This window comes from Panthera onca, chromosome B3 (genome assembly GCF_046562875.1).
Source record: "Panthera onca isolate mPanOnc1 chromosome B3, mPanOnc1 haplotype 2, whole genome shotgun sequence".
NCBI classification, from domain to species: domain Eukaryota; kingdom Metazoa; phylum Chordata; class Mammalia; order Carnivora; family Felidae; genus Panthera; species Panthera onca.
Genome location: NC_138344.1, coordinates 31,806,231 through 31,819,979, shown reverse-complemented (window position 1 = coordinate 31,819,979; position 13,749 = coordinate 31,806,231). Strand labels below are relative to the sequence as shown.

At 52.4% G+C, this 13,749-nt stretch overlaps 1 protein-coding gene across 5 annotated transcripts in view; it reads left to right on the top strand.

Annotated features, from left to right (window-relative positions):
- Positions 1 to 13,749, top strand: part of CCDC33 (coiled-coil domain containing 33) — a 107,875-nt gene that overhangs the window by 37,226 nt on the left and 56,900 nt on the right. For all 5 annotated transcript variants that reach the window (XR_009605833.3, XR_009605832.3, XM_060618074.3 and 2 more), the window contains 4 exons: positions 3,918 to 4,027; positions 5,594 to 5,710; positions 8,915 to 9,006; positions 9,855 to 9,975. Coding sequence is in view for 3 of the 5 variants with exons in the window: in XM_060618074.3 (XP_060474057.3) it covers positions 3,918 to 4,027; positions 5,594 to 5,710; positions 8,915 to 9,006; positions 9,855 to 9,975 (440 nt within the window). In the remaining 2 variants the exon portion in view is untranslated. The remainder of the gene's footprint in view (positions 1 to 3,917; positions 4,028 to 5,593; positions 5,711 to 8,914; positions 9,007 to 9,854; positions 9,976 to 13,749) is intronic.

Below are 13,749 nucleotides of genomic sequence, written 5' to 3'. Positions count from 1 at the left end.
TGTTATTACTACCATCTCCCACTGAAACGGCACATTACAGCTTCCTGGCACATCCCCACACATCGCTCACTGGGAGCTCCTCCTGGGAGGAGCAGTGCTGTTCCCTTGCTTAGATGGGAACACTGAGTTTCAGGGAACTGGCCCAAGCTCAGGTAATCAGTAAGTGGAGGACCTAGGATCAGCCACACACACTCTCGCTGAGGCTCCAGTGTTCTAGCTTTTTCCCTAGAATGGTTCCTTATCCTGCTTTGTCTACTGGGCACTGCCCATTGTGAGACAGCGGTGTCCCTGTGCTTCCTGAGGGCCACAGGCCACTGTCATAGAAACCGCCTACTAGTTCCTCCGCCTCCACCCCCGGAAGCCTTTCCAGCTCCTGTCTTTCAGCAAATTCTAACACTGGAGGTGATTTAAGTTTTTCAAGGCAGGGCTTACACCGAAATCTCCAGGTACAGGTGTACATGAGTATGTGTGTGCACTTTGAGGTTTCCACTCTTGGGTGAGACCTGGGGCTGGGCACCCAGGAGTATTGACTGGCAGATGCCAGGACAGCTATGGGCACTGGCATCAGGCATAGTCAGCACAGACCCACAGGTGTGCACAGCGTCTGTGCTCTTATCGAGTCAGAAGAGCCTCAAGTTCCTATCTTGCAGGTGGCCCTTCCCTCAGAGGACTGGCTTTACTTCCCCTCCTTGAAATCTCACCAGGGACTTAGAACTCCCGTCTGCCTCATAAAGAGCAGAAAGCCAGCTGCTAAACATGCAGGAGGATGAGAGACAGAGGGTGAGGCGGCCCATCAATAAAGGGGGACAGAGCCAATTCTGGGTCACACCAAATGATATTTGTCTGCCTCTAAAGGGATAGGTGGGGCTGTTGGGGTGAATTGAGAAAATGTGGAAGAGGACAAAAAATTGACCTAGGATTTCACGCATGTGCCTGTGTGCGCCTGAGTGTGCATGTCTCTGTGAATGCCTGCCCGCTGGCTCATATGTATGCGTGAATGTGGTGTGTGTGAGTACATGCTTGTGTCTGTACCCAGAGGCATGCATGTCTGTGTGTCATGTATGTGTGTATGCATGTGTGTGTCTGACTGCAACACTATGTTATGTATGTGCCTAGATTTATCCGGGAGGCGGTGTATGTCTGGCAGTGTGTGTGTGTGTGTGTGTGTGTGTGTGTGTGTGTGTGTGCATGTATCTATGTGGCTGACAGGAAGTTAGGGTTTGTGGTGAGTAGACGTGGTCTGGGACCCCACCTTGAGCTCTGCACATGTCATGTAACTATAGGACAGGACATGATGAATCAGTGGCCTTGGGGCCCATCTGTGCAGCAGAGAGGGGACAGGACTCACTGCAGGAACAAGAGGGTAGCAAGGCCTCATGGGCAGGCAGGGAATATTGGCAGGTGCCTCTTTGCAGATTGAAGTAGCTGGATGCTCATTGGAACCTGGTTGGAACTGGTTGCTGTGGTGATGTCTGTGGTGGGAGTGGGGAGGTGGGGGCCAAGCCAAGAGGTGGAGGGAAGGGGGAGGGAGCTCAAGGAGGTGTTAATGAAAGCAAAGGGGAGTTGCAGACCCGTGTCAGGGCCAAAGCAGGCAGGTGGCAGAAATGGCTTGTTGGCCACACAAAGGGAGCAGTGGGAGGCTGGAGAGGCACAATGCCCAGAGAAGAAGCTGATGAAGCGTGTTTGTAGCATGGAGACAGGAACAGGGAGGGATGGCTGTCCATTCCCCCCAATCACAGCTCATCTGCTGGTTGCCCACATAGGGCTCCAAAGACTGGGGTAGGAGGAGGAAATTCAGGGCACTCACCCCTTCTTCAGCTTCAGCAAATTCCAACCAGATTTGGGGGACTCAGGGCCCATGCGTAGTGGCCATGAGGGGCTGCAGCCGTCATAGCTACTGATGAAGTTTTGGCTGGGAGCACTGGAATCCCCTAGCTGAATTTTTTTCAGTTCTGCCCAGGGCTCGGTGGGTATACAGAGCACTACAGATGGTTAATGAAGAGGAAAATAGTGACAGCTACAAGGAGCATTTGCTTAGACTTTCATAGCTTGAAAAACACATTTCCCTCCCCGCAACAATATTAGGAGAGAGACAACGATTTTCCTTTCTAAAATATTAACATTTTGCAGAGCAGGAAAATGAAGCTCAGAGAGGTTAAGTGACTGACAAAGGTCACAGAGCAAGTTGGCGTGTTTGTATTAGAAACCAGGTCTTCTCACTCCAAACCTCTTGTCTTATTCTACTTCCTTCAAGGCAACTTCAGGTCTTTTGGATATCCATTTCCGCATTTCCCCTTCTTTCTTTCAAGCACAGATCCCACTTGGCCAGCTCTTGAGGGACTCTGGCAAATGTCTTTCCCTCTCTGTTTCCAGGGTAGCAGTGAGAAAAAAGAAGAAAGGAAGAGTAATTAGCAAAACTCTTCTCCTCCTCTGCCTCCTCCTCCTCCTCTTCCTCCTCCTCCTCCTCCTCCATATGCTCCTCCAACAGTCCTTTTTAAAATTCTTTTAATGTTTGTTTATTTTTGAGAGAGAGAGAGAGAGAGAGAGAGAGAGAGAGAGCAGGAGAGGTGCAGAGAGAGAGGGAGACACAGAATTCGAAGCAAGCTCCAGGATCTGAGCTGTCAACACAGAGCCTGACGCGGGGCTTGAACTCACAAACTGTGAGGTCATGACCTGAGCCAAAGCTGGACACTTAACCGACTGACGCACCCAGGTGACCCTCCATATGCTCATCCAAATGACCCACCCAGCTCCAAGTGACCCAGCCACACAGGGCTCCCAGACTGCTGAACCCGCCCCTCCAGCAGCTGTCCATGGTGCTGATGTGTCCTTGTCTCAAGAAAGAGGCAAAGAGCAAGGGGCTACCCCAGTCTCCATCAGGTACTCTCGTCCTTCCCATCCTCCCTTTTCCATTCTTCTCTAGATCTTTTAGATCCTTCCCTCCTCCATCTCTCTTATTCTCCTCCCTCTCCTCCCGCCTCTTTTTTTCCTCCCTCCTCATTTCCTCTTCTCTCTCACACCATAGACTTCCAGAATGAAAAGATGCCTCCAGGGTTACAAGCCTAGCCTCTCCCATCAGCCATTTACTAGCTATGTGATGGCGATCAAGTAATATAAACCTCTCTTAGCTCCACTGTCCACAGTTTAAAAACAGATGGTGATTCCTACTTGAGGGGTTGTGGTGGCGATTTGTTGGAATAATGACTCAGGAGCACCCATCCCCATGTCTTGCACACAGCAGGTGCTCACTAAGGAGCATTTCCATGATTATTTCTAAGTCATTGATGTTCTTAGAGTTCATCCTGAAGTTCATGCATTTTTTGACAAAATGTAGTCTCTTTGGAGGGAGTTTTCTAAGTGGTGCATTATTCTTAGTGTTAGACTAATTTTCATTTCCTTGAAGATATTTTATTGATATTGGAAGATTTCTTGAGCAAATCACTTTTCCTTACTGAGACTCAGTTTCCCTATTCACAACATGTGGGAGATAAGCCCTCCCCTTCCTGCCTGAGCTGCTGGTGAGAATGTCTTTGACTAAGGGAAGCGGCCTTATTCCTAGGAAGAGGTACTGTTCCTGCTTGCGTGCATATCTCTGTGCCAGCTCATGTGTGTCTGTTGTGATGGGAGCTCCATACTGTGTGTGTCCATCTCTGGGCTGGGAGTTTCTGGACCACTGGACAGAATTGCATCTTTGGATCCCAACAGCACCTAGCACGGACACTTGCCCTGCACAGGAGCTCAAACAGTGCTTTTAAAGTTGTGTACATGTGTGTGTCCCACACATGTGTTGGTTCCTCAGCATGGCCCCTGCTCCCTGCTCTCAGCAATGTCTCACCTCCCACTGGCTCACCTCACCAGGGGTGACGCTGGTCCACTAAGCCCTGTTTTGACCTTGAGCTCATTCTTTCTCTCTTCAGATATGGTCCTCAAGGTGATGGACAATAAAAATAAAGAGGAGCTATTGTCTTACCAAATCCCCATCAAATACCTGAGTCTCTTCCACCCCTACCACTTTGAGCTGGTGAAGGTAAGTCAGGGCCCTGGGTGCTGGGCCCATGTGGGCCTGGAACAGGTAGAGGAAGAACAGATGGTAACCACCCTCACATGCCCAGCTATTCTCTCAGAGCCTCCCATGCTCACCGTACAGTAAGATAAGTCTTGGGTCATATGAGACTCAGGAAGCACAGCTCCTGACAGGTAGACATGAACGATTTCCATGAGAAATTTGGAATTCTCCAAACTCATCTCTGTAAAACAGCCCAATAGCATGGAACATCTACTACATGAAATGAATACACCAATTAAAGATATATTCTGATTTCATGTATGTTAAAAGTGGGAATATATCTAAAAATCAAAGAAATACAGTATTTTCATAGTACCTACTGTGTTTCCGGTCCTGGGCTAGACACCATCTTTAATCATCAAGGTGAATTCTGTTTTGCACACATAGGACTGGGACCCAGAGAGAGGAATCCTCTCAACCTGGGTGAGAGAGCAAGTGAGTAGCAGAGTGGAGGGTGAGCCCAGGTCACGCTGTCTCCCAAGTCTGTTCTTTCTGTGCGGCCTCCACACACTGCTTTAGCAGGAAGAAGGCCCAGGAGACTTGGGGTGTGTGGGAAAGAAAGTGCTCCCTGGAGTGCACCCCTCTTGTAGGGAACTTGACATGAGCCTGGAGAGGGGAGCCTCAGGGACCTCAGTCCATGGTCTGAACTTCCCAGACTAGCTCCCCTGCCCGCTCCCTCTCCCCCATGCCGATTGGTGGAAGGAAGAACTCACTCTTTGATTGCATGCTAGGCACTGAGCCAGAGATGAACAGAAGCATACTTTCCCCTCAGTGTGCACTCCAGACCCTATTATGGTTTGGCGGAAAGAACAATGTGATGCAAGATTGTGTGGGTTTCTATCCCAGGTCTGCCTCTTGCTAACAATATATCCATAGCAGCCGCTTAACCCCCTAGGCCTCTACTTCTCATTGGCAAAATAGAGACACTGAGCATGGCCATTTGGACAATTGAATGCAACAATGAGCATACAGCCTCTAGTGAGGTACCTGGCACATTGTGGGTGCTCAGTTCAGGTCAGTTCCCCTCCTTTCCTCCCTCCCTGCTTCCCACCAGGTCCTGCATTGATCCTCTTTCCAAGCACCACCTCAACCATGGCCTAGGGTCTTTACCTTCCTTATGCCCCTTCCCTAAGCCTGGATGAGATACCTGGGGCAGGCAGGGCCAGGAAGGCCCAGAGAGATTCATGACTCACCTGGAAGACAGTGCTTTAGCTGTGATTCTGTGATCATCACCCAGGCCTCCTGGCTCTCTGTCCACTTACAACCCAGGCCTTGTTATCACATCTTTACAGAGAGAGCAGGCAGGCAGTGGTCCTTGTGAGGGCGATGAAATATTCAAATAGAAAAGGGAAGATTTATTATATTGATCTTGGAAGGGCTCGCAGGGACCATGAGCTTTAATTATCAGCTCGGAGCCCCGGTGGAGCAATGCCAAGTGATTGTGTGCAGAGGGCTGGATTTATGGCCAGGGTCTGCCCCTTAGTCACTCTCCTTCTTGTGTGTCTTCTTCCCTTGCCCTGTCCCCAGCCCACCCAGTCTGGGAAAGCTGAGGAAGCCACTGCCAAGACCCAACTGTATGTTACCATCATTCGGAAAGGCAGTTTCTTCCACCGTGACATCGGCAGCAACCACACAGCTTTGGAGGTGCCAGGACTGGAGCAGGGGGTGGGGGTGGGGGGTGAAGGGGCAAGCTTGGAGCAGACCCCAGGCCCTCCCCTTGGCCACCTCTGGTTAGCCTGACTTTGTGGGGCGGGGAGGGGTGTCTGGGGAAGAAATTAAGAAGGAAGAATGCAACAAGGCCTTCCAAGAATGGCCAAAGTACTTTGTGAAGAACCCACCCTGGGATGACGGGGATGATGGGTTAGGGATGGAGATGAAAATGACGCCTAACCTTTTCCAGCACTTCCCAGGCATACAGTCCTGCTCTGCTCCACACATACCAAGCAGGGAGGATGGAGAAAGGGAGGCTCCCAAAGCCTTATGTCTGTTTGAATCTCATGGGGGGTGGGGAGGAAAAGGCCCCCCACCTTGGCCCACATTCCCTTCCTGTTTCTCTCCTTTTCTGTCCCACTTGGAGTAGGGACCCCTGACCTACAACCCCCAAAATTTTAGGGCCTCCCCCTCTTCTTTGAGTCCTATTTCTGAAGAGGTTTGGCTGGCCTTCCAATTAGGCATTCATTCATTCATTCATTCAATAACTGCTTACGGAGCCTCCTCCAGGCTTGGCTCAGCTTAGACCTAGCTGGCACACATGATTCCCCAACCTTCTATTTCTCAGCTTTTCAGCAGCTTCAGAAAGATGGGCAATGCTCTGGAAAGATGTCCAGGGACCTATCCCCCCTCCCTTTCCCCTAAAGCCTTCAAACTTCCCAGAGATGACAGACTTAAGTAGTGTTGGCCTGAGTATGAGAGGGGGACCTGAGAAGGCCCAAGCTCTGGGCTTCCCCTGCCCCAACGTGGCTGATCTGACCCACCCCACGACACTATAAGCCCGGCAGGACAAAAGTGTTCTTTAGTCCCATTTCACAGCTGGGGACACCGAGACTTGGAGAGTCTGGTATGGAAGTCCAGAGCTCCTGACCCACATCTCTGCTTCCCCACAGCCACCTTGCATGCCAGTGTATATCAGACCTGTAGGTCTGTTATAATCTCCCCCTGTTCTAATCTCCCTCCCTTTTCCATCATGTTCTTTCCTGAGATCTGCCAGCAGTACACACACACACACACACACACACACACACACACACAGAATAAGGAAGAGCAGTAACAGCTTGGCCTTGCTGTTCTCGGGCCCCACCCCACAGGGAGAAGACTGTACCTTTAAAGACCTGGCAGAACCCTTGCCTGTGGGAGTGGGGGGTCCCCACTGAGGATCTGCCCTACTCCCACCCCAGCCTCCAGACTTACCTGGGAGAGTCTCAAGCACCCCACCTACTCCGCGGCCCCAGCACAGATAGATGCCCACCTTCCAGTCCTGATAGCAGACTGGAGTGCACAGTGGGAAGAGAAATTGCTTCTTTTACTCACCGGCTGTCATGAGCAGGTGCACCTGGGCAGCTCTCTCATTCACACCTGAGCATATAGCACTGAACAGGTGTAAATTAGCCAGCACCCCCTACCTCTCAGAGGCCTGCTCTCGGCCTCTCCACCTGTTAGAGTCCCTGTGTGCACCAGGGCCTGACACCTCTGCAGTGGACTCGCTCAGCCCAGACTCCCACCCCCACCTGAAGTTTGAAATGCCCGCATCAGATTCAGTCCTTTGAATGTGGGGAAGGGATTCAGTCTCCAGGGGCCCCAGTGAGCATTGAAAGGCCCTGAGCACTATCTTAAGGCCGTATCAGCTCACAGCTGTGTGGAGTTGCTAGCCACCTGCTAAGATGGGTCCTGGCACAGGGTCCTAGGAGAGAATGCCCAGGGAGGAGGAAAGAGGATCCAGAACAAGCCCTTACTCCCAGGCACTCTCCTCCCATTGAAGGTCAGAACTGGGAGGACCAGGGACAGTCTGGTCCAACCCCTCAGGGTATGAGCTGGGATACTAAGGTCCGGCATGGAGCAGGGACTCACCATGGTGACATAGTGACCCAGCTGTTGTGAGTGGGCCCTCAGCTGTGTTCACAGCCCCTTCTTTTTCCTGCTCTTCTTCCCATGTAATTAGGGCCCCCGTCCACCCTCCAAGACCAGCTCAAGCCCAGCCCTCCCACCCTGCTGAGGTCACTTCCTGGCTCCTGCCCTGCCCTGCCCTCCCAGGTTTCAGTGATTCTGTTTCTCTCATGCTCAGAAACACAATCAGCCTCTCCCTCCCCATCCTCTATGTTTCTCCTTCCTAAATGGTGCTCATTTATTCCCCAAACACATACTGGGCTCCTACTCTGTATCACATGCATTTGCTAACAGCTGGCTATACAGCAGTGAATGAGGTAGACATGATCCCTGCCTCTGTGGAGACTAGGTTCTAGTCAAATGGACACAATGTGAGCAAGAAAGAATTAGAACAAACACAGGCTATGATGAGTGCTAGAGAAGAGACAATCCAGGGGCTAAGGGAATGGGGTGGGCTACTTTAGTAAGGTCACAGAAGGCCTCCAGAAGGTGGTGACATTTAAGCTCTAAAGGAAGAGAAGGAGCCAGCCACTGAGTCACTGGGGGTGGGGGTGGGGAATCTAGGCAGAGGGATCAGCGTATGCAAAGACTCCGAGGCAGAAACAAGTGAGTATGCTGGAGGTGTGAGACAAAAGAGGCTAGAGCCAAGGACTGAGGGATTGGTGGAAATGTGGGCTGAGGGCAGACAGGCCACACATGCAGGCCTTGACCATGATGGTTAGAATTATAGAATTCATTCTAAGGGCAGTGGGAAGAGGGTCATCTCTGGGTCTCAAGCAGGAGAAATAACATGATCCCATTTATCTTTACAAAAGTGGTTTTTGCCACCATGTGGCAAATTGCCTGAGAAAGGGGATGGATTGGGGGCCAGAATAGAAGCAGAGGCCACTGATGGGGGTCAGAGAAGTAGAAGAAGCCACAGGAATCACAGCTGGGGGGAGTTGGGGTGAGGACTGAGGGGCTAGTGGGAACCCATTTGGTGGGTAAGGGGTGAGGGCCAGTAGCCAGATCAGGAATTGCTTGGGTTGGCAATAGAGGTATGGGGGGACAGAATCTGTGTCTTCTCCCCCTGCCTTCCCAATGCCTAGCCCAGCGTCTGAAGGAGAGTAGCCTTGAGCAGAGAACCAAATGAGGCAGATGGAGGCAAAGATGATCTCATTACTGGGGAGAAAGATGGTAGATGGGTTGGCCTTGTTTCTGAGAGGGCCCAAGGCCACCCAAGGCTCACTTGCCTCCTCTCTTCCCCAGGTCTTTCTCCGGGGAATCAACGAGCCCCTGGTCAACAACCCTGACCCCATGGTGGTCATTGCCAGGGTGGTTCCCAACTACAGTGATTTTAAGTGAGTGGGGCCCACACTCACTTAAGGAGGGTGGGGAGGGCAGAGGACAGAGGAGGGGAAAGGCTGTCATTGCCACATGATTCCAGGAGGCCTAGAAACCTACCCTCCCCAAGGCCCTTTAAACCTTCCCACTGGGTCTGAGGTCCCAGGAAGGTGCTCTCAGCCCCTGGAGAGGGGTGGCTCAGAACTCTCTGGAGAGCAGGCTGCAGGGCAGGCCAACATGTGGAGGAGGAGAGGAGGTCCTCAGCCCCTCCCAACCTGATGCGGTGGGTATGGGATGGGGAGGCAGAGCTGTCTGCCTCTGTCACTGCCTCTGGTGGCCCAACAAGACTCAGCCACACCATCTGTTGAGTTCTGATGACCTGTGAACACCCCTTGCTTGTTGGAGAAATGAAGATGACTGATTCACTCATTCCCAGCCCTCCTAAAGAGCTCAGCACATGCACACACCCTGAATCCTGCCCTTACAGCCTCCGTGCTCCCCACCTTAAGCCTAAACCATGGGGGTGGGTCACTCTGGCAAGGACTTCCAAAGGTGAGGCATTTTAAAGATGGGCCAGCTGAGGCATTGAGATGTGGCCAAGGCCACAGTGAGCCATGGGGAAAGGAACCTGGGAGTTGCAGCCTATCTCCTGACCAAGATGAGCTTTCCCAAGGCTTGGGCCAGCAATCAGGAGGACCATCCATCCCCTGTCCTGGTGTCCAAGCCACTGCACCCTCCTCCTCTCTCACATCAATCCAGGGTCCGTCCAAGCGGGACCCCATGGCTTCCAGGCTTGGGCAGATAGTCAAGAGTACTGGGCATCTGTAGCACTCATGGGCTGACCCCTGTCTCCTTGCCTCCCCAGGGTCAATCAAATGAAGCAGGACCCAGCCTTCGTGGGGCTGCCCATCACCCCACTCCCCTTCCCAAACCCGTCTCTTCTGCACTTGGATGTTCCTCGGGTCAGCCAGAACGGGTGTCCTCAGGTATGGCTCCTTCCCCCACACACCCTGTCACTGGCTCAGACCTCTAGTGTCTCACCCACGTGTCCATTCATTCATTCCTTCAGTCAGCGATTCCCTTGACTATTAAGGAGTTTATTGAACCCAGCCATGTACCCAGAGCCATGCCTGTCTGTGCTGGGGAGGAGCTGCCCTCGGGGCACTCTTGGTCTGCAGAAGATAGGCATCACACATAGGAAAAGGTCAAACATCAACACAAGGTAATATGTAATCTAATAACAAACCAGGAGGGACTGTCAGAGCTATAAAAATCAGAGAAGACACAAACGGACAAATATTATCTGATGCCACTTATATGAGGTTCCTAGAGTAGGCAAATTCATAGAAACAGAAAGTAGAATGGTGGTTGCCAGGGGGAACAATAGAGTATTATTGTTCAATAGGTACAGAGTTTCTATTTGGGATGATGAGAAAGTTCTGGAAATAGATAGTAGTGATGGTTATGCAACACTGAATTTACTTAATGCCACTGGACTGTACACCTAAAAATGGTCCAAATGGGATGGTTTATTTGTGTATATTTTACCACAATAAAAAAATTTTTTTTTAATTGGAGGCCATAGGGATATGAAGCCTGGGTGATTAGAGTGGGTATCCAGACAAAAGGCTCTTGAGTTTTCAATAGGGGAGGGTTGGTGCAGGGCAATAGAGAATAAGAGTACAAGAATAGGGATGGGACACACAAGGCATGAAGCACATCATGTCTGGAGAGGAGGGTAGTGTATTTGAATATGTTGGGGAGGGATGTGCAGACTGTGGCTGGGCTCCAGGCAATGGCCAGTTCAGTCTCTTCCCATAGTCTCTACTTCAGCGGGAGCTTGCCTCACATGGTGATCCCCATATTCCTGGGCCTTGAAGAAGACCGGGGTGCCTGGGAAGTCCTTCCTCCCATCCAAGTACTAACCAGGCCCGACCCTGCTTAGCTTCCGAGATCAGACGAGATCGGGCGCGTTCAGGGTGGTATGGCCGTAGACCTGGAAGTCCTTCCTGTTGTCTGCCCACCACAGTTCATGTCTGGCAGGGCAAATACAGAATGAGGCACCCCTTTGGAGCCCCAGCCTTCATTTAAAGGCAAGGACATTTGAAGGCTCAGACACAGGCAAGAGTGATGGTGTCAGGGAGGGGTGGGATGAAGGGGGACCCTGGGGACAGAGGCTTCAAACCCAAACCAATCCTCGGCCTGATTTCCCCAGAGTCATCTCACACATGGCCCTGCATTTGCCCAGAAAATTATGAACCAATCAGCAGGCGGTCCCAAGGGGCAGGAAGCACTGGCTGCTTTAATGAGGGAGCCCCCTCCCATCCCTGGACCCTCTCTGGCTGCCTTTGCTAATGAATCTTTGTGGGGGGGGGGAGGTGCCCCTAGCTCCAAAGACTTGCCTCCTGTGCCCCATGCATGTGTGGGACTCAAGGCCAGGGTTCCAGTAATGGCAGGACACTTGTTCACTAAGGCAACATGGTAGTTGGGTCAGGTTGAGAACTCACAGAGGTGCCCACATACCAGCGGTGAGAGGACAGGGACAGGCCTCTGTGGTACAAGGTGGGGGTGGGCAGAGCCCTACCTCAAAGGGGCACCAGTCAGCAGCTTACACACACCCCTGCCGCAGCCCCTTTCTGAGTTGAGAGGTGGTGGTTGGACCAGGTAATTTCTAGGACCTGCCTCTCTGACATCTTCAGTTGCTGTGACTTCCCACCAGCTGCCCACCAAGCCAAAGCACCGTGGGCAGAGATTTGAGAGCCTGGCACACCTGAGTTCGACCCCCACCCCCACCCCACTCTGTGACTTACCAGCTCCATGAGCTCAATTTCTCCAATTCCAGATTCCTACCTTTACTGGGCTGTTAGGAGAGATTAAAGGAGTAACCTGTGCACGGCGCCCAAGCCCAGGGTGGAAGGAAGCTCAGTGGACCCCATCCCTTTCAGAGCTGCCCCTCCTAGTGTCCAGTGCCTCCTGAGGCCAGCCTGGCCATTGCCCTGTTACATTTGGCTACAAGTAACAGAAACCTCATGGACTTAAGCTCTAAGGATATTTATTGTTACAATTGTCAAGGGGTCCCCATGTAGGATGCTGCCAGAATTGGTTGATGCACCATCTTAGCAATGTCCTCAGGACTCAGGAGCTTTCCACCATCCCTGGATTGCCATCTTCAGGTGGCTAACAGCTCATGGAGGCAAAATATTCGGGGTACCCCAGACATGACCAAGACCAGAGAAAGAAGGAGCCTCCTCTCCTTCTCACCTGTGGCTTTTAAGTAGCGTTGGAAACCTCCCACCCGCCGCAGCCCCTCCGCAGACCTCCTTTCTCGTCTCATTGGCCAGAATTGGGTCACATGCACTTCTCTCACAGCCAATCACTGAGGAGGGGTGTGGCATCATCGCCTTGCTGTAGCCGAAGTGCACAGGTGAGGTGCAGGGTGGCCGCCTGGACCAAAGCAGTTTCTGTTGGCTAGGAGGGAGGAAGGGGAATGGTTGAGGGGTAGGCGGCTCTTAGAGTCTGCTTCACCTCTCTCGGAGTCTGGTGATGACGGCAAAACTGGTGAGTAAAGAGATAGGTGGGCCCATAGGGCTGACCTGACTCTACCGGAGGGACACGAAATAGGGTGGGACTTTGGAATTACTCCTCCCCTGCACCCCGCACCTTTGGGGGAGGGCCATTGGCCAGCAGGCTGCTCCTGTCATCTCCTCCTGTCTCAGCTCCCATGGCCAGTCGGTACCCAAGCTCTCATGGGGCCCCTTTCCAACCCGCAGACCTTGCCCTAGTGCTGGCCGCGTCTTCTCTTGGCGTGACCCACGGCAGCAGCCTCCACTTGGGCCCATCTCATTCAGCGTGTGAGAAGCAGCCAGGGCAATGCCTCCCCCAGATCGAGGCTCTTCCCCTGGATCCCTGACTCCTTCACTGACAGGACAAAGCCCTCGCTGGCCACCAGGTTCACAAGGCCTCGTCCCCTACAGCCTCCTGTTTCACTGTTCCAACCCGCACAGCCTTTCTGTAGTCACTCTGGATGCCCAGCTCTTCTCCATGTTCGTGCTGTCCTCTCTGGCCTCCCAACTCTGCTGCACTCAGCCTAGAATGGCCTTCCTCCCTCAGATCCTCCTTTACCCCGTTCAGAAGTCATCACTTTCTCCTCTGACATCCCAGCTTCCAGAACTCACAACTTACTTAGGCCTCTGCATAGATCATAGGAGTGTGTGTGTGTGTGTGTGTGTGTGTGTGTGTGTCCTATCACCTAGGAAGACGGTGAGCTCCAGAGTGGACAGGGTCTGACTCTAGGTCGCCTGTAGGCCCTGAGCACCCCTGAGGTATAGAGCATGCAGGAGCCCCCAGTCAGCATTTGCTGAGTTCAACTGAACTTTCACCTCGATATCAAAGTATCCATTATCTCCTTCAGCCTTCACAACAGTCTTCCAAGGCATCGAGCATAAGACAGTTCCCAGTGGACAGTGACAGCTCGGTTCCAGTGAGGGGAAGGGACTTCCCGGAGGTCTTGCGGCAAGGTTGAGGCAGACCTGGGCCCAGAGCTAAGGCGTCCTGGCTCCCTTGAGGCCCTCCAGCATCAGCCACTGTGAGCTACTCTTTCTGGAATGGACAGAGCAGACAGTGGCAGGTGTGGGTGTGGATGTGGTGGGCCCGGGGGAATGGAAGGAGGGCCCATGGGCCCATGTAATGAAGGCTCTGTCCCTAGGGAAGGCAGGTCTGCCTCAGTGGCAAGGGGTTAATGGCTTTGCTGAAGATTACAG